At 62.8% G+C, this 24,627-nt stretch overlaps 1 protein-coding gene and 1 long non-coding RNA gene across 2 annotated transcripts; both read left to right on the top strand.

Moving 5' to 3' along the window:
* The first annotated feature begins 1,701 nt into the window (after positions 1–1,701).
* LOC308072440 (uncharacterized protein) lies at positions 1,702–11,037 on the top strand. The gene is made up of 2 exons (XM_080409313.1): positions 1,702–9,138; positions 10,670–11,037. The coding sequence occupies exon 1, from the start codon at positions 6,744–6,746 to the stop codon at positions 7,833–7,835; it is 1,092 nt and encodes a 363-aa protein (XP_080265439.1). The 5' UTR covers positions 1,702–6,743; the 3' UTR covers positions 7,836–9,138; positions 10,670–11,037.
* A 479-nt stretch (positions 11,038–11,516) lies between these two features.
* Positions 11,517–23,527, top strand: LOC308072442. The gene is made up of 2 exons (XR_013931672.1): positions 11,517–16,671; positions 17,404–23,527. It is a non-coding gene; the product is annotated as an uncharacterized lncRNA (long non-coding RNA).
* The last annotated feature ends 1,100 nt before the right edge of the window (positions 23,528–24,627 follow it).

Genomic DNA, 24,627 nt, shown 5'->3' with positions numbered 1-24,627 from the left:
CCCTGCAGCCCCGCCACCCCAGTAAGCTCAGCAGCTGTCTAACCAGCAGTGAGCCAAGATCCCGTCACCGCGCAGCAAACAGCGTCTCAGTGCGGCCTCACTCTCCTCGCCTGCCTGCGTCCATCTGCCAGCTCTTGTCCTGCAGTTCGACCGGCAGCGCCCTGTGAGTGGGCTCTGCCCTTTCCCCGTCCCTTCGTCTCGCCTGAGCAGGACGGAGATTTGGCTTAAAAGTCTCTACAAGGCTTTGGAAATAACACAGAAGCTGGAGGCTTGCTGGAGCAAAGAAAGACACTGCAGGGCACCCGGTCTGGCTGAACCCAGGGTTTCACCCAGAGACACTGAGCTATTAACCCCAGGCAACCCCTTTCCCACTCGGCATCCTTAGGTGGCCTCAGGCCACATATCCCAGCTTTCTCTGTCTCCCTCTATCCAACCAAGCTGGCCACTGCCCGCCCTGCGTGGCTCTAAGTAGCTTTGGCTAAATCCCTGGCCAGAGGAAGCTGCTAATCCCTGCGGCTTCGTGGCCAGCAGGATGGCTGGCATGCCGGAGTGGGCAGCAGGCTCAGGGGTGGCAGGGCAGAGGGGCAGGGCAGGTCCCCAGGGAAAAGGGACAAAGAGCAGGCATGGCCATGGGTCCACCGCTGCCAGCCAGCCCGGCGGAGCAAAGCCACCCAGCTGCCACGGTGCCTGGCCCAGCCGGGGTCCCAGAGCCGGTGGCAGAAGGGGACAAGGGATTGTGGCTCGGAAGGAGCAGCCGCCTCACTTTCCACAAAGCAGATGTCGGGGTTTAGGAATAAATCGCTGCCAGCAGGGATACAAGCTGGGGGAAATGTCAAACCCTCAGCCTCCCAGCAGCTATGGGGACTGGGACCAGAGCGGAAAGTGGGCTGCAGCGTTAGCACTGGTACCTGCCCCCCACCACCTGCCCCAGCCCCCCGTGCCCCGCTCCCCACACAGCCCAGCCCCCCGCTGCCTGTTTCCACGGGGAAGTGCGTTTCCCGTGGAAAGAAAGGACGTTCCCGACGCGGGCAGCTTTTCCGCCAGGATTTCTAAAAATAACAACTCAGGCCGAGCCAAACAAAGCTTTATTTTCCTTTTTTCCACTGTTTTAACGCGAAGCTTTTGCTGTTCCCCCGGGAAGACACCTCCCCGCTCGGGGGGGGGGGGGGGGGGGGGCGTCGCCGTTCGGGGAGGGGGGGTCTGGTCCCGGGGACCCGCCCCTCCGCCGCAGACCGCCCCGGCCGCCCCCCGGCCCCGCGGGAGGCCCCGCATCTCCCCCCCGCCCCTCCCGCTGCACCGGCCCGTCGCCATGGCGACAGTGACCTCACGCGGGGACGGGCGAGCGGACCGGTCGCGTAGCAACCGTCCCGGTGACATCAGAAGCCCGGTCCGGTTCCCACGGCAACCCGCGGCGCAGGGAGGAAGGCGGGGGCCGTTCGCGGGGGGACCCCAGGCCGGGGGGGATCGGGGCAGCGGCGGGGTCCCCCCGCCCCAAAGCCTCCCCGGGACCCCCCCCCGAGTCCTGCGAGGAAAGGGTTAACGCGCATAAATTTGCATATCTTAGTGACGTCAGCCGCGGGGCCCCGCCGCAGCCAACCGCAAGGGAGGGCAATGAGCCCCGGCCGGCCCTCTCGGGGTTTGAGGGGGCTAAAAAGGGACAGCGCATCCCCTGCCAGACCCCCAGCATCACCCAGGCACACCCCAGCGCTGCACCCCCCCGCCAGACCCCCCAGCATCACCCAGGTGCATCCCAGCGCTGCCCGGGCAGGGGACACTACCCCAGCATGGCTCCCTCTGCCCTGCTGGGCAGGGGGACAGGGGCTGGTGGCCCGCGGGAGACATGGCAGGACAGCGGGCACCCTTGAGGGAGAAGCATGAAAAGGTTTAGGCCGGGGGATCTCGGGGTGCAGCCGGGTGGGAGCGTGTCCTGGGCCATGCACGATGCTTCCTGCTCCCCCAGCAAACACGTGCACCCCCTTCACCCACCCCTAAGGTGTGTCCTTCCCCCCCCCCAAGGTGGGCACCCCTCACCCTGGCAAACACTCTCCCACGCTCTGCCAGCCCTCTCCCGTGGCTCCGAGCCCTGGATGTCCCTCCAGCCTCGAGCGAGGCCAGGGAAAAAAGCAGCTTTTTCTGGATAAAAACTCTTACCACCTTAGGCTACCAGTCCCCAAACTGGGATGGTAAGGCTACGCCCACAGAGGTGACCTGTGTCACCAGAGGCCTTTGCAGAAGTTAATCGCCAGCCTCACTGGTGTTCCCGGTGGGATTAGCCGCTAGATAGCAGTCTTGCTTTACACACAGCGAGGGAGCTGGCAGGTATTTGGCAGCAGGGAGAAGGGATGCTGAAGGCAGCATGTTCACCCAAGCACCACGCACGACGTAATCCCAAACGGGGTGCGCTGCAGCGGCTGGGAGACAGCCAGCTCCTCCGGCCCCGCCGCCAGCCAAAAATAGCCGTGGCGGGGTGACTTTCAGCAGGGAAGCGATCTGCAAGGCTCTCTGGGCAGGGTGCTGCGCGCTGAAATGCAGCTGCTTCTGAGGCAGCGAGTACTCATCCCTCGGGGTGATAAGCGGAAAGGATCAGGGGATGCTTTTGGTGGGGGAAGATGCCTGGATCTCCGTTTTGCAGCTCACCTGGACACAGTCCTGTCAGCAGGATAACCATCCCTTCCCGGGACAGCCGGTTCCACAGGACAGCACCTACGTGCCAGCTGCTTACCATCACTGGGAGAGGCTGAATTCGTCCCCATGACCCAATGCACGCTGCAAATTCCCCTCGTGCATTTATTTCCCTCTTGGTCACTGTGACTCACGCTCTCCATCTGCCTGTTTACAGGCTGTTTTCCCAAGGCCCCTGCAGAGGCAATGACCAGTTGGGAGGAACTGGGCTGCTTGCCCACGTCCTCAAGGGAAAGCCTCCAGAGGTCTGGGAGTGAGAGGCAAGGGACAGGAGTCACAACGCCTGCACACTGGGATGTCTCCAAAGGAATGGAGGCCACTTCGTATCCCACAGACCGGCTACACCCACAGAGCGGCTACATCCACAGACTGGCTACACCCAGGAGCCCGCGGCAATACCAGGGCTGGCACTGCCAGCCTGGCTGGCATCACTCTGGCAGCCAAGCGCCTGCGGGGCAGAAGCGGGTACTACCCACACAGCTCCTTCTCCAAAAGGTCAAGCGTCACCAGCCTGGAAATAGTGCCCACGCCGCCAACCTTTAGTTGGACCTTTAGGACTCCCTTCAGTGGGCGTCCGGCATGCCAAGCCCCCTGGGCCAGGGATGGGGGGGAAGGACCTCAACAAGGTTGAAAAGGGATGGAGGGCTGATGGCAGGGGAAGGGCAGGAGGGTGGAGGGTGCCCCAAGGGCTGGTGGGTTGCCCTTGAAACAGCCCCAGAGGGAGGTTCTTGATGCATGCATCCCATCCATGCATCCAGACCCTGCCTCCCTGGGGATGCTGAGGCACTGGGAAGGGGGAGCGGTAGTGGGGGGAGGCTGCGCTTTGTGTTTTCACGGTGCATCTGTGCCCTTTGAATCCCCACGTGAATGTGGAGGTGGTAAAATGTCACCAGCTGGGCTGCGGGGAAGGGGGCCGGGCGCGTAAAACCTCAACAAAGGGTGGCCATTGTCTAGGGAGGCACGGCGGGGGGGGGGCAGAGGAGCAGCCTGCTGCGTGCCCCTCGGCCCCCCTGGCCCCTGCAGCCCCACAGCTCAGGTGCCTGATGAAAAGGCAGCTTTATCATTCCCCCTGAGCCCCACATGGGAGGTGATGCAGATCCCCAGCGTCTCAGAGCATGGCCCAAACGTGCCCCCCGGGGAAGCAGGGGGACACAGAGGGGAGCACAGTGTGCCCCAGCTCCCTTACTCCACTCTGGGCTGCCAGAGCCGCTCTCCCCCATCCGACCTCCCATTCCCACATCCTGGCAAGCCTGGCCTGTGTGGGCAGATGGGACAACCCTGCTCAGGCTCGAAAAGCAGCCCTGCTCCCCACCCGGTTCCTTCATTTCAGGGCCTTTTATGGCCATCAGCTCCAGCAGGGTGGCAGCCGGAGTGGCTTCCCAGCCTGCGAGGTCCCTTCCAGGCAGGGGGAAGGGACACTGGTGGGATCACCCGGGGATGCTCTGAAGGCAGCTCACCCTCTGCAATCCCAGGCATTGGGGTCCTGCTGTGGAACAGCAGCATTTCAGGGGCACCGCATCCAATACACTGCCAAGTTTACTTTGTGCCTGCTGCTGTGCACTGAGATACATGTACTGAGGGACACTCCCAAATACTTGGCAAGGGTGAACTCTACAGGGTCCCAAGTGGAGGAATTGTGGCTCAAAAAGCGTTCTTTCCCACCATCTCCCTCCATGGAGCAAGGCTGAATGCTGCAGCCTGGCTTTGGAGTGAGGTGCCAGGGAGCTGGTGGGCACCAGGGACAGGGTGAGTGGAGGACGGTGAGAGCCATCCCAAGCCCTCACCTCCATCCCTGGGCTGATGAGCTCCCAGGCTCCATGCTGGAGCTGGCTGCACACACAGGCAGAGGCAAAGCAGTCCCTCAGCCCTAGTATGAAAGGTGTTGCTGCAAACACCACCCGTCATTTCCTCCTCCATGGCTGGAGCTATGGAACAGGTTCTTCAGCAACCCCTTGGCACAGTGACAGGACGGGGAGAGGCTGGGAAAGGTGCCAGCTGAAACTTAGCACTGCCGGCCAGAGCCGCCCTGCACGCCACCAGGGGAGGGGGACCCCAGACTCCAGCCATGCTGGCGGGAAGCCGAGCCGGATGCGTGCCGAAGGGTGCTGTGTGGGCCACTAACCTCAGCTAAAAAACCCTGGGAGATAGCTGTAGGGGAAAATGTGGATTTAGTGCATTGACAAGGTTGGGACCCAAATCTGCCCACCGGCTCCAGCAAAGGTGCAGAGACAGAGATGTCCACAGCAGCTAAGCAAGGTGTGGCCAAGGCTGTAAGGCTGCACCTTGCCCTGCTGGGGCTGGTGGCAAGATGCCCCCTCCCAGCTGCAAACCAGGGTCCCAAATGGGGTCCCCGTTCCCAAGCCAGGGACTGCTGGAGGCAGGGGGCAGACGTGCCGGCAGCTCCACAGCACATGTATCCCAGTGTGAGCCCAAGTGTAGGAGTTTATGGGGCTTTGACGCAGGAGACGTGTGATGGGAGAATTGTTGCCAGGCTTGGGGAAGGATCCAATCGCACTGGGGTGCTCTCAGCAGATTAAGCATTGGAAAGCTCTGGTAATTACTTTGCAGTATAAAAATAGGCCCAGCTTTATCCCTCGCCCTGATCTCCCGCTCCTGCCTTGCCCTGCCCCACTCCTCCCCCCCCACCCAAGGGTGAGCAGATGCCACCCACCCAGCCAGCACAGCAGGAGGGCAGAAAACAGCTTCCAGCCCAGTGCCAGCGTCTCTAGGGTGGAAGGGGGTAAAAAAGAGGGGGGGGGGGGGGGTGTCTGGGATAGGGTGGCAACAGCAGCACAGCGATGGCATCTGGCTGGCACATGCAAACTATGCGGATTGAGGGGCTGACAGAGGAGCTGGGGCATGCGCAGAGGCGTTCCCGCATACTGTGAGGCATTGTGCTGGGGAGGAAACAGCCAGGAGACATCAGCAGACCAGATGCCTGGTCAGGAGAGGACCATGCCTGCAGGATCCTCTCACACAAAGAGGGAGCATGGCTCCAGCTCTGACCAACCCCGCACGCAGGAGGACCCAAGAGAAGGCTGCTCCAGGCACAGAGCGTGGAGTGGCACAAATTGACTCAGGGCAGTTCCCAGACCTCTCATTTCCCTTTGCTGGGGCCTGGGGACACGTGGTGGTTGGAGCCACAGGAACAAAGCATAGGGCAAATGCTCCCAGACATGTAGTCCAGCCTGTCTTCTCACCTTCTCCCACAGGTCGCAATAGCTCTGGCAGACCTGTATCTCACAGCAAAGCCAAAACATGGCATCTCGCCTTGTTCCCCTCCTTGCATGGTGCCGTCCTCCTTTGCCAGAGCCTGCCTGGCCCAGGCCAAAGGAAAAGCTGCTCTCTGCACCCTCCCTGCGAGGCCTCTGCAGCACCCAGAGCAGGCAGCAGAGCAGGCAGCAGAGCACGCCGGGACCTGTAGTCTGGCAGCAAGCCCCAGCCTGTTCCATGTAACCCGCAGGCTCCCACCCACCCCAGCCCTGCTGGGAAAACGGCTCAGCTGCATCCAGAGGCTTCTGGATTGGGGAAGGGGGGGGGAGCAGCTGCCAGCCCTGTTCCAGGCCATGCAAACCTCAGGCTAGTGGAGCAGCACTATAAATATCTCCTTTTGCGAGACTCGGTCACGCAGCTGAGATCACGTAAGGGGCAGCGCTGCCCTTGTGAGGTCCTCTGCGGTGCCTGCGCAGCGCAGCCCACTCTCCCCGAGTCCCCCATCACCAGGTTCACGGCCAGGGCACTGGGGTGCAGAGCTGAGAGGTGACTAGCAGAGCGGTGGGTGGATTGTGTGGGCAAGCGTAGGTGGCATCTCTGCCACCAGCACAGAGAGGGGGCAATGCCAGCCCCACAAATCCCTCATCTGCTCCCCTTTTTCCCCATTGCCACCCGCACCTTCCTTTACAAGCGCAACACCCCATAACCCTCCTTGTACCAAGCCGCAAAGCCCCCGCACGGCACTCCCGTGCCCGCACACATTCTCCCTGCCACACTCCGGGCACTCTGCACCCCCTAACTCATGTGCAAATCCTGCAGTCCCTCTGTACCCCGAAACCTGCGGTAGGATGGCTGGGGGGGCAGAGTCCCCGCCCCGCTCCCGTCAGGATGCCTGCAGCCCTTGTCCCCTGCAAAGCCCCCAGCTCCGAGCAGCCCCCCAGCCCGGGGGGATAGTGCGGGCAGCGTGCCTTGGCACCCCCCAGCCCTCGCACGGCACACCGTCGCCCCCAGCCCGGTTTGCAGCCGAGCAACCCTCCCCTCCCGCCGGTATTTTTCCATACATCCCCCCCACACACACGCTTGGTCCTTTGTTCTTCGCAAATCCCGGATCCGGCCCCTTCCCGGCAAGAGGCTGCACGCACCCCCTGCCCCCCCGGAGGTTCGCCCCCCGGCCGATACCCCCGGGGTGCCCCGTTGCCCTCGGCGGGGGCGCGGGAGGGGGTGCTGGGGGAGGGGTGGGGGGAGCTGAGCCCCGGCCCGGCCACCCCCGCCCGCTTGCCTGGCTGCGGCCGCTGCCTCCTTCGCCTCTGCGCGGAGCCGCCGGGGCACCGGAGCCGCCATGGGGTACCGGGGGTGCCGAGCTGCCCGGGCGCGGAGCCACTAAGCAGTACCGGAGCCGCCGCGGTGCCGGAGCAGCCGAGTTCGCCGGGTACCGACCCACTGCGGTGCCGGTGCCGCCGGAGCCGCTCTCGGCGCCGCCGCTCTCCGCTCCTCCCGCCCTGCGCCGCTGCCTCCCGTTCCCCCGGGCCGCCACCGCGGGGCACGGCCGGGGGGGCCGCGTGCTCCCCGCCCCGCTGCCGGGGACGGGGACCAGGACTGCGGCCGGGGAAGGACCCCGATCCCTTCCCGCCCCCCGGTCCCTGCTGCGGCGGGGGATCCGGTCTCATCCCGCCCGTCCCCCCCCCCCGGCTGCAGTCCTCCCCCCCGCGCCTCAAATCTCTGCTCCTGCAAGGTCTGCGCCCCCTCCACCTCCCCGACTTTTCTCCCCCGGGTACTGCTGTCTCCTGTATGCCTGGTCTCTGCTCCCTGCCCCCCCCAGCACCTACGTGCACAGCTCTGATCTTTGCCAGACCCCTTTTCTTCCACCCGCCCTTCAATCTTCCCTTTCAGGGGTGCTGCTAGCAGGGTGCCCCCCAAGCTCTCCTCTCTCCGGAGTGTAGGTGACACCCCCACACACACCACCATAGATGCCCCATCAGCATCGTTCAGTCTCACCGCAGAGACACAGCCCCACCCCACACCCCCCGCCGGGGAAAGGGGACTCCCTGCACTACCACCCCCCCGAAGAAGCAGGTTTCACCTCCCTTTCCCCTTGCAATAGGGACCCCCCCCGACCATCTGTGCTGTGGGGAGCGATTGCTCTGCCCGGGGCTCTGCAGCTGGAGCACGCAGGACCCCAAGCTGAGAGCGGGGCAGGATGCCAAGGGAGCACAGGGCAGGGGAGAGGGGCGCAGAGCCACCCACCGCCAACCACCGTGCAAACCACAAGGGTCTCCCGGTGTGCAGTAAGTGACATACGGGGACTGTCCCGAGGACAGGGGGGAGCAGCAGGTACTTGAGGAGCAAAAGGAAGGGGTGACCAATCCCTCCTGCTTGGCCTTGGGTGAGCAATGAGTTGCCCTGTGCCGTTGTGAGAGCGATCCCTGGTCCCGAGTTTCCCGCATGGGTGATGGGGGGCGGGGGGGGTGCAGCCGGCTGCTTGGGGAGGGAGCGCAGTGGGGCCGCAGCAGCCCCAGCTAAGGGCTGGGCTGGGCTGTGAAATCCAGGCACAACCAGACGGGCTCATTGCTTGCCTTGGCTGTGCCCCCTGCCTGGCAAAGCGCCCGTGGGCTGCCGCAGCCCACCCGTGGATCCAACCTGTCTGCGGCCACCCACCTCCAGAGCCCAGCTCTGGGTCATCGCCGTCACCCCATCCCTGCCCTAGGACGAGCCTACTGCGATGATCTCCCTCTGCGGCAGAGGAATCGCCAGAAGGACGGAAAGCTGAGCTGCTCTGACAGGGAAAAGGCAAGTTAAACCTCCCTCCCTCCCTGTTTGGTGGGGAAATTTGTATAAATCCAGTGTTATCCTGGCGCTCCGGGGCTGGGGCTGTGCCCAGCGGCTGGTAGAGCCCCCACAGCCCGCCCCCCCCCCCCCGCCCCCGCTGCCTCCCTGGCCGCCCGGCCGCTGCGCTGAGACCGCACCGACTCGTTTCACTCAGGGCGAGCAATGCCAGCTCCCTGCCGAGCGGGGCTGGACGGGGCGGTCGAGCAGCCCTCGTTGGCTTTGCCTGCTGGAATGAGCAGAGGAGGAGGGCTGGTGCCCCGGCAGGGAGGAGGGACCGTGACCGGTCTCCTGATGACACTCGGCCAACTCATTGCATCCGGTCTCTGCCCTCCCCTTCCAGCTGCCTGGGCTGGACCGGAGCTGCCCGGACAGAGACGGCTGCCCTGCAAGTCACGCGTCCCCAGGCACTCATTAGGGGTAGGGGACACCGTGGACATGCAGGGGATGAGTGTGGCAGCTCTGGGCCGTTTGTGGGGTGGAGGGAGATGGATGACAGTGGCGGGATGGGGGATGGCACCATAGCACAGTGCACAGGGAGGGGAGTGAGGCATGGTGGCCGCAGGGGCTGTGCCCCGGGGCAGGTGGGAGGCTGTGCCCGGCTCTCCGGAGGGCAGTGCCCGGGTGGAGTGGGCACAGCACTTCCCGGGAGGGCGGCAGAGCCGATGGCAGCGAAGATAACGCTAAAAATACGCCAGCTGCTTTGTTGCCTGCGACAATAGCCTGCAGTATTTTTAGCTGTTTTGTGGCGTTAGCGACGGAGCGGCTTCTCCGGTCCCGTTGCTGCCCCATCCTGGCCTCGGTGCTGCCAGGCAGCCCCCGACCCCTCGGGGCTGCTTCCCGGTGCTGTGGAAACCGTAACGTTAGAAACTAAACACAAACACCTCGCCCGCTGCCACCCCCGGCTGAGTCACGGCTGCCTGCTCCCCTCGTCCCTGCCTCCGCTTCCCTGCCTCCCAAAAGTGGAGCTGGTGTCCCCCGCGCCAGCCCCGCTCCCACTTACGGGGGATTGCTGCTCTCAAGGGCCAGCCAGGCTCGGGGTTGGCTTCGCTTTCCCCCATCCCGGGACTCCAGTATCTGGGGATTTATGGAGCAGGGTGGCATCGCTGTTTCCAACCCCATGACACCAGGACGTCCCCTTGCTTCCCCACTGCAGAGTGCCAGACCCCGAGCGGTACCCAGCTTGCCAGCACAGTCCCAGCCCTCAGACCCAGACCCGCCGGCGGCTGCAGCTCCTGCACAGTCCCTGCCTGCTGCAGGGATAAAAATAGCTGGGCAGGAGCAGGCAGAGGCAGAAAGAGCTGCTTCACACCCCATGGTGAGGGCCAAGCTGGGGTGGTGTGCCTGGCCCCCTCATCCCACTGAAGGGGAACAGAGTGTATGAACAGAGTTTTTTTTGGGGGGGGGTTGGGGCAAGAGCAGTGGTGGGACACGGGGAAACGAGGCAGCTCTTCTCTGCCCTCGAGGGAGGTGTCAGCCCCCCCCGCCCTTCGCCTGCCAGACTCAGCACATGGGTGCCCTCATCCAACCTCGTGGGGGGACAAGAGATGAGTGTGACCCCATCCCACCTCCCGGGGTGATAGGATGTCCCACCGCAGCACTGCCGCTCTGCTGCCCCAGCCCCCACAGGGGTTTTGGTACTGTTTTCAGGGAGCTGGCAGGCTGCTGTAGGGCAAGCAGAGCTGTAGCCCCATAGCCGACCAGCATGGTTGCCCTCCCTCCACCATCCATGTCCCAAAGCCCCCGGCACCAACCAGTGTCCAAGGGCAAGGAGAGCGGCTGCGCCGTCTCCTCCCTAAAATAAGGCAGTGACCAGCAGGCAGGCGGCCGCAGCCGTGACTATGTTAGGATGTTCTAGGGCTGAGGGCAGATCACGTCGTGGGTACAAATTAATTAACACTAAGCAGTTTTGGACGGCGTCCCAGGCTTTTTTTTTCTATTTTCATTTTAGCCAACTCCAAGCCTGCTGGCGTCTGCCCAGTCCTGGGTCTGGCGGCGAGGGGGGCAGAAGCACCCATGTAGCTGACCCAGCGCCTGTGGGTGCTGGGGTGGCATTGTGGGCACCCCACCAGTGTGATGCATCCCTGCTCCCTAAAACGTGGTTGCCCCTGCTAACTCCAGGGCTTCCTGGCTTTGAGGGCCAGTGCAGCCAAAGGTGGTTTTCAGGGCCCGATGTAGCCCCCGCTTTCCAGCTGTGGGTTTTTTTCAACTCCCCACCCTGCCTGCAAGAGGCTCACACATGCACTTCGTGCCTGGCTCACAGCCCTGAAAATTATCTTGGAAAGGGTTTTTTAAATAAAAGTCATAAGCACCCTCAAATGGTACTTTTATTACCCCAAAACACTGTGGGGGGTGAAGGACTGGGGATTTGGGGTACACAGAGAGGCATGTGCACACTCAGCACCTGCGATGAGAGGGGGGCTGACCTCAGGGGGGGGTTGTGTGTGTGTGTTTGTGTCCAGCTGTACGCATGTGTCCAGCTGTGCATGTGCGAGTGCGGCTAGGTGAGTGCAGTAGGGCTGCTAGACGGTGAAGGTGTCTGGGTACTTGCTGTGAACATGTCAGGGCTGCACAGGGGACATCCCCACTGGGGTGTGCAGCACCACTCGAGCTCGGCCCCCAGCATCGTTTCCTGCTGATGAAACAGGTGCTTGTCCCTGCCAGGCCTGTAACTCCCCAGTGAAAAAATGGGTGCGGTGGCTGGGAACATGCCCGTGCCCCACATCTCCCGCACAGGCGGCCAGAGAGAAGCTCTGAGCCAGCCAGCCTCCCCCGCCCAGCCCCCCCCCCCCCTTAAATTTATTTCTTCTTCCATCTCCAGTTGTGTGAGCCAGGCTGGCAGCCAAAACCTCCGCAGCTGTATGCACCTCTTGGAGAGTGGCCGCCTGCCCTGGGAGGCTTCAGGGTTCTGGGACCCTGTCCTTTGCCCCTATGGCTGCCCCTCCAAGCACCATAATGCCTCACACCTGCGGCAACCCCAGTCCCAGCCCCTGCCCCAGGCAAGCAGGAGAGGATGGAAAGTGTTAAGTGACATGCCCAAGGTTCCCCCCAGGGAAGCTGTGGCAGAGCTGAAAAGGCTCAAGGCTCCCAGGCTCGAGGAGGGAACTCCCTGCTGGCCACAAGAAATAAAAGCCCAGTCCAGCTCGGCCGCCCTGGAGGAGCAAGGAATTCGGCAGGCATGCCGTGCACGTGTGCTCACCCCATCCGTGCTGCCCACCTGGCCAACAAACGGAGAGAGCGGCACCATTTCCCTGTGCGCACGCACCATTGCCTTGCGTGTTTGTGCACGCTCACGTACATGGCCTACGTGGGTCCAGGCGTTCCATCGAGCCTTGTGTTCACCCTGTGCCTGTGTGTGCAATTTTGGGCTCCCCTGTGCACCCACGCGTGGGTGAATGCATGTGCACCATGGGAGTGTGCGACAGTGTGCAAACATGGAGGTGTGCACGTGTGGGGTTGTGCGTGCTCAGTCAGGTGTGTGCACATGCACACAAGCATTTGGGTAGTGGGGTGCGTACGTGTGCATATGCACAAGCGTGTGGGGGCCCCACTGTGTGAGTGGGTGTGGGTGCGTGTGGGCTGGCAGCACGCGTGTGCAGGCACCACCAGATGGTGCACTGCATCCATGTTGTCTTTTGGTGACCCAAACCTGCACCCTGCGTAGGGACATGAGGGGTGCATTGCCCTCTGTGGGGTGATGACATTGCTTGGTGCTGGGCCTTGAGTACTTGGCCGCTCCAGCCAGGCAAGAGCCCCCCACCACAGCCAGGGGAAGGTGACCGCCATGTTGACACCTGACGATGCAAACACTGCCTACAGAGACGATCAGGCTGGTGGATCAGCCCCTGGAGGGGGCTTTGCTGCAGGGAGTACCCTTGTGGCAGGGAAGCAAGCAGGGCTTGGGGAAGCTGTAGGGTCTGTACATGATTTGGGTGGGTGGGCAGCTCCCCTCTCCCCTACTGTATCCAGCCCTGCCAGTGGTGTAGCCATGCATAAACATACATAGCATTTTTGGGTGTCAACAGCCCCCAGCCTGCAGTGACTCCAGACCTGCCCAGAGCAGGAGATGCTCAACTCACACCCTCATGTGTGCTGGGGGCTGCAACATGGCCCCCAACCACATTTCCATCAGGCTGTGACCTGAACAAACTCATCGCATGTGGGCAGAGCAGAGATGAAGGGGATGACTAAGGGGGGTGCGCGAGTTGCAATTTCTGCTCCATCCCCCCTCCCAGCTCTATGTGCTTCAGTCCCCACACGCCCTGCTGGTCTGCACCATGTGTGTGGGTCACTCTCAGCCACGCAGCCCGCTCCCAGCTGTGGGTGCCGTGGGCCCCAGGAGCTGCCACAGGCCGGGTGGGAGGCTCAGGGCTGCCCAGGAGCCACGCCGGCCCCGCAGCACCTCCGAACCGGCCCGACCTGCCGGGGAGGCCAGACCTGCTGGGGGACCCGGCTGCCTGGCTCGGCGGGTCCCCTCCCTCGCCACCGCCAGCCTCCCCCCTAGGGAAGGGCCCCATCCCCAAAAGCAAAGGAATGAGCCTTTGCAGCAAGGCAGGTCCCCCCTGCCCAGGGCTGGGAGGGGGCACGCTGCCCGGGGGTGCCAGCCCTGGGGTACGTTGTGGCCACCCAGGGAAGAGCCATCGCTGCCCTTCAGACAAAGAGCCCAGCACAAAGCCGCTTTGTGCCCGGACTTGCCGAGTTTTCCCTGCCTGCCGGACCACGGCTTTGTCCCGGGAGAGGCCAGGGCACGTACGGGCACGACCGTGTCCCACTTGCCCGGCGGCGCCCACTCGACGGCCGCGCCGCCACGATGCGCCGGCCTGGGCTCGCAGCCCCCCTGCCCGCGGGCACCGGGACGCAGCGCTGGGCACGGCAGCGACAGCCCGCTCCTGCTCCCGGCGGTGCCCCCGCACCGGGGCATCCCCCCTCGGGGGCCAAGGGATGAGCCCAGGCAGGGGCTGTGGGGGCACTTTGCCAGCAACAGACGCCCCCTCATCCCTGCCCCACCAGCCCCCTTGCCCCAGCCCCTAGTCACACGCACACCCCCCAATCCGCTGCCCCATCCCTCACCCGGGGCTGTCCCGAGTGGGGGCTCACTCCCACGGGCGGACGTGCCGCGGGGGGCGGGCCGCGGCCCCGGGTGAGGGATGGGGGGAGAGCGCAGCCCCGCACCGGGGGCGCGGGGGAGGCCGCTCCGCACGGCGCCCCGCTGCCCTCCGTGTTTTCCCTGCAGCCTTTTGTGTGCGCGGCGGCGTGCGCGGGGAGGGCGCCCGGCCTTCCCCTCCGCCTCCTCCTCCTCCTCCCCCCCGGTCCCCGCCCCCCCGACCGCCATTTCGCAGCGCCGGCCTCGCCCGCGCCCTCTCCACATCATGGAGGACCAGCGGCGGGAGGAACAAAGAGCCCCCACCCGCCCCGTGCCCCGCGGCTGGGGACACGCGTGTCCCCCCAGCCCCTCGCGCGACACGGCCACCCCCCCCGCGGTGTCCGAGTTGTATTTGAGGAGGTGGGTGATTTCAGGGCTGGCTCACCCACGTGTGATGAGTTTGTACCAGCCTCAGCCTGGTGGGAGCAACCCGGGGGCCGCGCCGTCGGGGCGCATCCCGCCCCCTTACCCCTCCCCGGGTCGCATCCTGCCCCAGCACCACGGCCCGGCGCGGGGCACAGCCCTGGGGCCACGGCGGTCTCCGAGGGATGCGGCATGTGTGCAAGGGAGGCACAGCGACTACTGCGTGTGCACTGGAGAGGTGCCCGGGGGATGTGTGCATGCGTGACCGTGTGTGCACATGGCTTGGGGAGGTGTGTGACAGTTTGGGCACATGTGGTCGGGCACATGGGACAGCATGCACACATGTGAGTTGGGTGTACGGCTACGTGATGACATGACAGTCGGCACACACAACCATGTGCTCATGTGTGGCAGGGCACACGTGCCTGTGCACACATGACACTGTACACATTCCACATACATGTGTTTGCACACACATGACACTGTGTGTACACATTCTGCACATGGGACGCTGCTGAATGTGTGACAGTCTGCACATGGGTGCATGCACACATGGCACTGCATGTGCTCACATGTGACAGTGCATGTGTGTCTGCACATGTGGCACTGTGTGTGCTCACATGGCTGTGTGCACATGTGTGTGCCAGGCTGTGAGGGTGTGACAGCAAGAGCATGTGTGTGTGCATACAAGCATCAGGGGGTGTACATGGCAGTCTGTGTGGCTTGGTGTGGGGGGTGTGTGTGCATGTGGGGGCACACACGTTTGGCACCCATGCTGTGGCTGTGCCCCCCGTTTCCTCCCCAGTGTGCCAGCAAGGGCTTGGTATGAGGGCCGAGGTCAGTGTGCATGTGTGTGTGCGTGTGTGCATGCACATGTGCATGTGTGTGTGCGCGTGTGTGCATGTGTGTGTGCACACCCCCAAGGGGAGGCGGATGATGGAAGGACACCCCAGGCACGGTTTGGGGTGCTCCAAAGGCTGCTGCAACACGCCCCCCCCCAGCCTCCCCGGGGCCGCAGCTCTGAGCCCGTTGCCCCCCCCAGTGCTGTCCTGGGGCAGCCAGTGGGGGGCGCTGTTTTGGGGGGGCAGCCAGCAGGAGGCACTGTGCCCCTCATCCGGCGGGGAAGGTGCACGGGGTGGGGGGCACAGCCCACGGGTTCCCTCCTGGGCGGCAGGAGGGCCAGCCCGATCCCAGCAGTGCCCCCCTGTTGCTGATCCCACTGAAACCAGCATCAGGAACGAGGCGGGGGGGGGGGAGCCTGGGGTCTCCACTGCCCCGTCCTGCTCACCGGTGCCTGCGGGGGACGGCGGGCAGTGGGAACGGGCTGGAAGCAGCTGCCAGCCATTGCTGGGAAGAGGAAGAAGAGGGAGCGGGTGGCGCTGGAGGGCGTGCGAAGCTGGGGAATGAGGGGAGGCCAGTGGGATGCTGCTCCCAGCCCCTGGCCAGCCCTCCCTGCCACGGCCGGGGACCTGCCTGCAAGGGCCTCATCCTACCCCCTGAAACCCTGCGGCAGCCACCGTTCCCGGCTCCCTCGCTTGTCTTCCACCTACTTTTTATACCGTTCCCCCTTTCAGGTTTATCTTGTCCCAGCAACGACAGCCCTGTCTCTTCCGCCTCCCACTGCGCACGAGCCTTTCTCAGCTCTTCCTGACTTTCCACACCACCCAACCTTTAAGCTGGATGTGACCAAAGTCTTGCCCCCTACAATGCAATCCATATGCAATCCCCTATGCAATACATAGGACTTGTACTGCACACCCCCGCCCCACCTCCCACTGTAGCCCTCCAAGGAGAAATGAAGCCAAGCTGTGGCGCAGGGCACAGCTCACCTGCAAGCAGGCTGGGGCCAAAGCCCAGTGCCATCTGCAGCCCCACAGCCCCTGCTTTTGCATGCACAAGCCCCCAACCCCTGTTGTGCCCCCCTCCCCACCCCACGGTGTTCCTGCTGGGTGCCAGGCAGGGCTGGTGACCCATGCCTTCATCAGCAAAGGGGCCAAAAAGCCAGGGCAGAGGATGCGGCACGTGCGCTGGTGCCACCCGGCCCTGGGTGGCTGCTTGCTGCCCTGCGTGAGCTACCTGCAGTGAGCAGCACTCCCATCACAGCTCCCGTCCCCTCCCCGCTGCCTTCCAGCCACCAGTGTCAAGGCACTTTGCTGGCATTAAATATTCAGTTCCCTTCTCCATTCCCTCCCTGTGAAGGAGTTCAGCACCGCAATGAACCTGCTGGCCTGCCTGTGCCCTGCGCTGGTGGGATGCGCCTGGGTGGATGCTGTGTGCCAGCCTCCTGCAGAAGTGGCTGGGAGCAGAGGAGAGGAGAGCCACATCCTGCAGCACGCAGCCAAGTGATGGCCCTGGGGACCAGGGTCACCTTCCCCTCCACTGGCTGGTCTCCTGTACATCCACCCACTGCGACACAGGGTTCAGCTCTCCCTGCATCCCACCCCCAGGTCTGGATATGGCCAGAGGCTGCTGCCTCTTCCCCACCCTTGTTCCCCTCCACCGTCAAGTACCAGCTGGCCTGTTCACTGACAGGAGTCATCTGTTGAGCTCGGATTAATGATCACTGGGCCCCAAACAAGGTCACACGGGGAGGGGGGGGGGGGCTCCCTGCATGCTGCAGCAGGAGGATGGGTGGTTGGGTGGCTGTCCCCCTGCTGAGATCCTGTGCCACCATGGCCGGCAGGCACGGGGAGCAGAGCTAAGGGGGTGTCTGCTAGGAGAGAAATATTATTGGGGTGGGGGTGGGGGGGCGGTGGCAGCCCTGAGTGCTAGACAAGCGCTGGGGCTTCAGGTCCCTTCTCTGGGGCAGAGCAGCAGCAAACCCTGACCCAGTGCCAAGGCTGGAGAGAGAAAGGGCAAGTGGGTGCCTGTGGAGGGAGATGGAGTGCGAGCACCCCTGGCCTTGGGAGCCCAAGCTAGCACCCCGGGCTGCGAGGGAGGGGAGCTGGCCAAAAGCCACAATGCCAGTATCCACCAGTGCAACTGGGAGCCCAAGGTATCGGTGCTGAGCATGGACAGAGGGCAGGTGGTGGGAAGAAGCAGCTGTTACAGTGGGGCAGGGACCATGTTCTGCTGTCTGGGTGCTGGAAAGTGCTACGCCAGGTCCCACCACCCCAACTGTCTTCAGACCCCTGGGAGAAAGCACCAGCCCAAGGGGCTCCTTTTCTTTTTGCCTCCAGGTCTATTTTCAAGCTTCCCTCTGTGACCACAAAGACCAGGAATGTGCCACGTGCGGTCAAGATGAGAGCCCGCATCCTGCTCACAGGCACAAAACACGTGGGGACCAGGACACCAGGTCATGGGAACACCCCCACAGGGGACACCCCACATACCAGCTCACTGCACAAGGCAGAAGCTCCCCATTTGCAGCTGGGAGGGGAAACTTCCAGGGCGGCACCGGCCTGGGGGTTCTCACAGCTGGGAAGATCTGGGACCCACCACGAGGGCTGGGAGGACCTGACACGGGGCATGGCCGGATGAGCCTGTCCCAGGCTGGCGGCTCCCGGGAGCTCTAGGAGCAGAGGCGAGCCACCCCTGCCATTCCTGCAGCATGGCATCATCGCTGCGCACGATGCTGATGCTGCTGGAATAATTGCTGCTGGGCTGGGTGCCAGCGCAGCACCCACCTTCAGCCCCCCCCCCGGCAGAGGAGATCACTCAGTCTGCCCCCTCCTACCTTCACGCAATGGGGGGGTCACCAAGCTCCCTCTGCTCAGCCCAGGGGACCCCTTAGGCTGGGGGTGGGGGGCAGGGAGATGATGGGGGGTGCTGGGGCAGCCACACAGTGCTCAGAGGCCACTTCTTTGCATCCCCCTACCCTAATTTCAGGCAGCTGTTTTGCAAAGCCCAAGGGCTTCCCTCTGCAAAGGCCATCGGAGCATTTTAAGAGCATGCTTCTGCCCAGCTTCCTTCCTGGGAATAAACCACGTCCTGATGATACCGAGCATAAAACCCCCAGCATTAATGGTCAGTGCCCAAAGCTGGGAGCTGGCAGAGCTGCAGCCTCCCCTCCCGCCCCAGCTCAGCCCTCCTGCCCGGGCTGGGGGGATGTGACCTGCCAGTGCCCTGTGTTGGGCCCGTCCCCACCAGCATCGCCAAACAGGATGCAATAAAACCGCACTTGGAGCCCGTGTGGTGGTGGGGAAGGGCGGAGGGATGGCTGGCTTGTGCCGGGCGGCTGCTGCTGGGTGGTGGGCGCCTGTGTGCCAAGCTGCGTGCAGCACACGTGGCAGCCATGCCACGGAGGGCGGCGCAGGGCAGTGTGGCACCTGCCTGTGGTGTGGAGTGGCGTGTGTGGGGTGGCCAGTGCCTGGCACACGGTTGCCCCATCTCCCCATGCCTGGCAGCCTTTGCTTGCCCAGGAGCAGTGGGCACAGTGCCGGGGGAGCCACATCCTGAGGACACATGGGGGCCCCCTGTCAAGTGCCTCTCCCTGAGCACCGGCTGCAGCCTGCAGACAGAAAGGGACACTTGTCCCATGCCATGCCCAGGAGTCACACCTCCACCGAGCAGCGAGGGTGCTTTGATCCTCCAGACTCCATTGCCATAGAGCTCAGGAGGGTTTTGTCCATGCCTGCTCAACCTAAAGCTCTTCCCAGCGTGTGTTTTAATAATTAAACTACTTTGGATGGAGCCATGGAAGCATGGCCCACCGGGCATCACAGGTTACCTGCTCGCTGTCCCCAGCCTGCGGGCAGCTCGGCGCTGCCCCAAGCTCTGCTGAGCACCGTGCAGGCTGGAACCACCATCCCCGTTGCTGAGACAGCACAGAAGCACTGCGGTAACACCAACGCTAGGGGGAAGTTTCTGGAAAACTACAGCACATAAGTCACTGCAACCCCTGTGCTCTCAACCTGAATACTGACAGGTGGCTTTTGCAGTGGGTTTTGGGCAGGTGGGGCTTTTTTTGGAGGGAAGATGGTAGTGGGGAGCTGCAGGATGAGCGTGTTTGGTGGCAGCTTGCTGCCTTTGGGTTGGTGGAGCTCAGCTTCCCCCAGCAGCATCTCTCAGGCACATGGGGTGCAGGCTGGGGTGGCCAGGGGGTTCAGGAGCCAGGCTGTGGCATCAGCACCCAAGCTCTGAGCCAGAGCCCCATCACCCCATTCCCAGCCATACGGGCATTTCTGTATCAGGCTGGGCAGGGGCATGGCCCCCCAGCACTCCTGCCCTGCCAGCACTTAAAACACATCCAAGGAGATATGGGAAGCAGACAGGCTCTTCGTGCAGGCAGGGAGGTCTCAGGCAGTGGCCAGGGACACAATTCCAATCTTCACAAAAGAAAACCAGCATTTTTAGATACCAGCAGATGCCCCTCAGAGAAAAAAAAACAAAAGGCATTTTTTTTAATACCTACATCCAGCACCTCGGTTCCTCCCCAGCTGTGGAATGCATTTGTCAGGGCTCAGCCCAGGTGAGTGGGCTGGCAGTCATGCCTTCGGTCCCCAGGGAGCTCCCACAGCAGCACAGCTCAGGTATAAGCCCAGATCAAAGCCCTTCCCACAGGTGGGGTGTGCTGGGTGCCCCACATGTGGCTTTTCCACTGTCTAACAAGGGGCTGAGTTACGGAGCAGCCTGTCTCTGTGCTAAAGGAAAGGAAAGCCTCCTTCCCTCCCCCAGCTGCTCTTTTTTGCCAGCCCCACTGACCTAAGCATGTTTACAGATTGCTGCCCCTCTGTCCACGGGGAATGAAATGTGGTCAAAGTTTATTAGAAGGGAGCCAGCCACACATACATGTGTGTGTGTATGTGTGTATATATAGGCAAAGTGTGACGGCATGACCTTTGTTTTCTTAGGAAGCCACACTGAAAAGCAAGGCCAGGAGGGGAGGAAGCAAACAGGCAGGAAGGGGGGGACCCAGTGGGCGTATTTTCAGTTGTGCTCTGCCTCTCTGCAATGCAGGAAGGCAGCTGGGAAGGAGGGCACAGGGGCAAATGGCTGCAGCAGGAGCCAGAGACCAACATGAGGGCTCATCCTGCACACCCCACCTTGGAGCAGCAAGAACAGTCACTATGTCCCACTGGAGCAACAGTGCCAGCCTGCAGGCAGTGTCACAGGGCTATGTGGTGCCTGGCCTCCATCACCTAAAAGTGCTTTCAGGATCATACGGGGCAGTTCTCCTGCTGAGAGCAACCATGGGGCTGTGCATGCCCCATCCTGCTGGGATGCCCTTCTCCCCCAGCACAAGGACATTTACCCACTGGTGTTTTGATTGCACCAGAGGAAATCTGCCTGCCGGAGCACTTCCAGCAGGCAGTGGGGCATAGCATGTGGCAATGGGGACCTTCAGCTGCCATGACTAATTTTCTTCCCCAGGCCACGCCAGGCTCCAGGCAAGCTTGTCCCCTTCCAGCATACCAGGGGCTGTTCTGAGGTCTGGGCTCTGCTCCTCTGTTAGGCAGGTGACATCTCACATGCTCACCTGTGGCTGGGTCTGCAGGGAGGCAGAGGGATGCTGCTGAGCTGGCCACACCAGGGTGGCATGCTTGGTGGTGGCCATCACTCCCAGCCAGGCTACCGTGTCCCTCCTGTGGTGCAAGGAAGTGGCAGAAGCCTGGTGTGCTCTGCCAAGGGTGCTGGCTGCTCTTGTTCACACATGCACATACACACACTCATCCTTTGTGGCAGGCAAGGCAACACCTTTGGTACCTGGCAGAAGGCAGCTGCCTCCAGCCTGGCCACCATTTGCATGTGAAATCACAGGGTCCCCAGCATCTGATTCTCAGGGGACATCCACTGCCTGTGCCCATCGCTTGGGCCACCACGGTGCAAACAGCAGGTCAGAGCCTGGCAGTGCTGCTGTGATGGTACCTGGGGATGTGTAGGGCCACAGGGTTTCTCTGGCAAGCCTGGGCAGGCAAGGACAATCTCCTGCTGTTGCCAAGAGGGCTGTGACAAAGGACGCTGTGCAAGAGGAGTGTCTTGGAACACAGCAGAGGGGAACCAGCCCCTGCCGTCCCAGGGGATGGCAGCATCCCCACACCCACTGCTAGCCCCCCATGCATCCTACAAGGAAGGAACCAGGGTGACTTTCAGGGAACTGTACAAGGGCCAAATCCTTGGACATCTCATGCTTGCAGCCACTAGTGTCCCTTTTCCAGACTCTGTTCCCAGAAAACTTATCTGCCCATCTGCACCCCATGGCAGAGATGCCACAGAGGGGTCCCCTTCATCAGGGCCCTGCAGCAGTCCCACTGTCCCCAGAGGCTGTTATGGAGGCATGCATGGAAGGACCCCAAGAACAGAGACTGAGCTGAGAACAGCCAGAATTGGTCCTTTCCCAAAACTGTCCCCACTCTGTTCCACCACCAACCCCCCAGCCAGTCACCACCCCACATTGCTCCCAGCCCCTTCCCAAAACAGCTGTAGGTTCTGGCCATGGTTACAGCAGCCACATGGAGACCACGGGGCTGTGCCATACATGGGGACTGAGTGTGGGAGCAGGGGGATCTCAGTGTCCAGCCCTACCCAGCCATAGGGACAAGGACCAGCTGGTGCGCAGGTGCAAGAGCGATGCTGTGCTGGAAGAAGCCCAGCCAAGGCTCTCAGCAGGCACTGCCACACCATCTTGGAGCCAGGGAAGTCAGCCCTGATGATTCAGGGGCAAAAAGGGAAATCCAGACTCACTCCTCTGCTCTCCACAGCCTTTTGAGCTGTTTCCTGGCTCCTCTCTATTTGCGTAACAGTCACCAAGCTGCTCCCTGGGGCCAATGGGCCCCCTGCAGCAACTGGCCACCCACGGCTGCTGCAGGCTCCTGCGGTCAGCCCCAGCTCTTGCTTGTGCAAACAGCCTTGCCAACGGCTGCCTGCACACGGGGGTTTGCAAGCACCTGCCCCTGATAACCAGCCAGTGCTCATCACCATCCCAAGTGCTAAGGGGAAGACTGCAAGCCCCAGCAGGGTGCATTGCACTGTGTGGGTGCTCAGCCACGCTCCAGCCAGCAATCAGAGCTGTCACATCCCTGTTAACAACAGGGGTGAGGAAAAGTGGATCCTTGGGGTGGCTGCAACAGACATCTCCTCCATCTTCTGCTAATGCAAGGCTGGTGGCTTTGGCACAGAAATCTGAGTTCACTGGCAGTTTACTGGGTGACTTCCCGTGGTACAAAGGTTGAGGCCCACTGTGCTTCCCAGCCGAGCCTGCTGCTTCCCCACTACTCCTGGGTGTCCATCAGGAGCAAAGGACAAACCCAGGTGGGATGGGTAACCACCACGTGCCCAACTCCTCTGCCTCCGAGCTCCAGCCTGGGCCACGAGCGTGTCCCCTCCAGCCTGGCAATAGGGGTCAGAGACACGGAGAAGTGACAGCCCCCTGGTGCTGTTAACCAGCTCCAGCTGTCACTGCTCAGCCCAGCAGGGAGCTTCTCTGCTTTCAAGGCCCTGGCACAGCTCTGGGACCACAGCAGGGCTTTGGCCAAAATGAAAAGGAGGGGACAGGGCTGAGCTGGGGGGATGCAGACAGATCCCCAGTGCAGTGGGGCTGGCTGGGCACAGAGCAGGGCTGTGGCCACTACCCAGGGCCACCACTTGTGGCACTACTTCATGACAAGGCAGCTGCGGGGATGTCCCAGGCCAGGTTAGAGCTCCCCCACAACTGGTATCTGGAAAGAGGCTGAGCTCAAAGGGTTTTTTGGGGGCTTTGCCCACGGGCACTGGGAGGAGAGCCTGGAGCTGCACATACAGCACCCGGCCTGGGGCAACAGCAATAGGCCGTGCTGATCCCCCTCCCTCGAGGGACCCTACAATAAGCCAGGCCCCAGGGTCCCCCTCCAACCCTCACCCCATCCCCACAAGCAGCCAGTGATACAAGGTGTCCCCATCACCCCAGCCTGCTCTGCCCTCCATGCCACCAGCACAACACACTCAGCCCCACCCAGCAGACCCTACAATAATAAGCCAGCAGGTGCAAAGGAGGAAGGAAACAAGACGGTTAAAGAAAAAAACAAACCAAAACTAAACCAAAAAAAACCCCAACCACCCCAGCCCCAGCAAAACGGCGAGCGGGGCGAGCCAGGCAGCCACACGTTTATTGGGGGGCTGGGGATGAAATACCTGCCGAGGGGGGAGCTGGGGTGCGGAGGCCGCCGGCGCGGCGTGGTACAGGGCTCCTCCCGGCGGCGGCGCATCCCGATCCCGCATCCCGGCCCCGCATCCCAGCCCCGCATCCCGGCCCCAGCGGGCGACGTGCACAAAGGCTCCGCTTTTAAAGCCCACGGCCCAGGTCCCCCAGCCCCAGCGGGCCCTGATTGGTCGGGCTGGGGCAGCGCTGCCGGCGGGGCCCCCCCACGCCGGGGGAGGTTGGGGGGGGGAATTAAAAAAAAATTTGAAAAGAAAAAAAAAAAAAATCAAACACCGAAGGGGAAAGTGCAAACCGGGCCCAAGCAGCGCAAAAACCACCCGCGGGGATTCTCCAGGCAGGGCACGCCGGGTACCCCCCGTCCGGCTTGGGGGGCTGGCGGGGGCTCCACCGGGTGTTGAGCGGAGGGGCCGGGCGGGAGAGGCTGGAAACCGCAAATCTGCTGCGGAAAAAACTTGCTTATGGCGGGTGGGCGGGTGGTCACGCGTGTTGTCGGCGCCACCCGGCTCCAGCCCTTGGCCCCCTCCGGCGCTGGCCCTCGCCCCGGGGCCGCCCCGACCCCCCCCCCCCCCCCCGTTCTATCCCCCGGTTTTAGGAGGGGGGGTGGGGGGGTGGGGGGGTGTCCGGGGAGCTGTGTTTTTCCAGCTCGTCGGCAGGGGGTATGCTTGTACCGAATAATCCAGCCTTTTTGCGAAGGATCCCGGCCCCCGGCCCCTTCCCTGGCTGTTGCGTGCATCCATGCATCACCGACACATCCCTGCCTGTTCCTGGTGCACCCCGCGGGGCGGTGGGTGAGCAGAGCAATCCCCTTCACCCCATCCCACCCGTGGGAAAGTGCCGCCGACCCCACCAGAGCTGTTACAAAAGGGCACTAAGCAGCAGAGGGGTGTTTTGGGGCTTGGATGGAGCACGTCTAGTGTGCGTGGTGGCAGGGCATGGTCCTGGACTGCACCAGGAGCAGGCAAGGATGCTCGTACAGGTGTGTTACACCATGCGTTTGGCCAAGGGTTGTGTTGATTTCACAGGCTCTGGGCACACGATTGACCCAGCTACAGAAAGGGAAACTGAGGCACAGGAAAAAAAGATCCCAGGGCAGCCCCAGGCCCTTGTTGCCATCCTTGTCCCCAGTCCGGAGTGCCTCAGAGCAGAGCCACATTCCTTGCAGACTTCCTGTACCGCATTCCCTGCTTTAACCAGCCTCTTACTGCTAAAGCTCTGGGGCCAGTGCACATCCAACCCCCAGCAGTGCTGGCCGTCAGTCTTGGCTCTCCAGGGATGCAGAAAGAGTTTGGGGTGTTCATCCCAGCAGCAGGGTTGGGGCCATTTTCAC

This window comes from Falco punctatus, assembly GCF_963210335.1.
Source record: "Falco punctatus genome assembly, chromosome: 13".
NCBI classification, from domain to species: domain Eukaryota; kingdom Metazoa; phylum Chordata; class Aves; order Falconiformes; family Falconidae; genus Falco; species Falco punctatus.
This window is presented reverse-complemented; position numbering and strand designations above follow the sequence as displayed.

Bases quoted from the DNA above. Each gene is read 5' to 3' on its own strand.
- LOC308072440 (XM_080409313.1), top strand. From the start codon at position 6,744: ATGGCTGGGGGGGCAGAGTCCCCGCCCCGCTCCCGTCAGGATGCCTGC.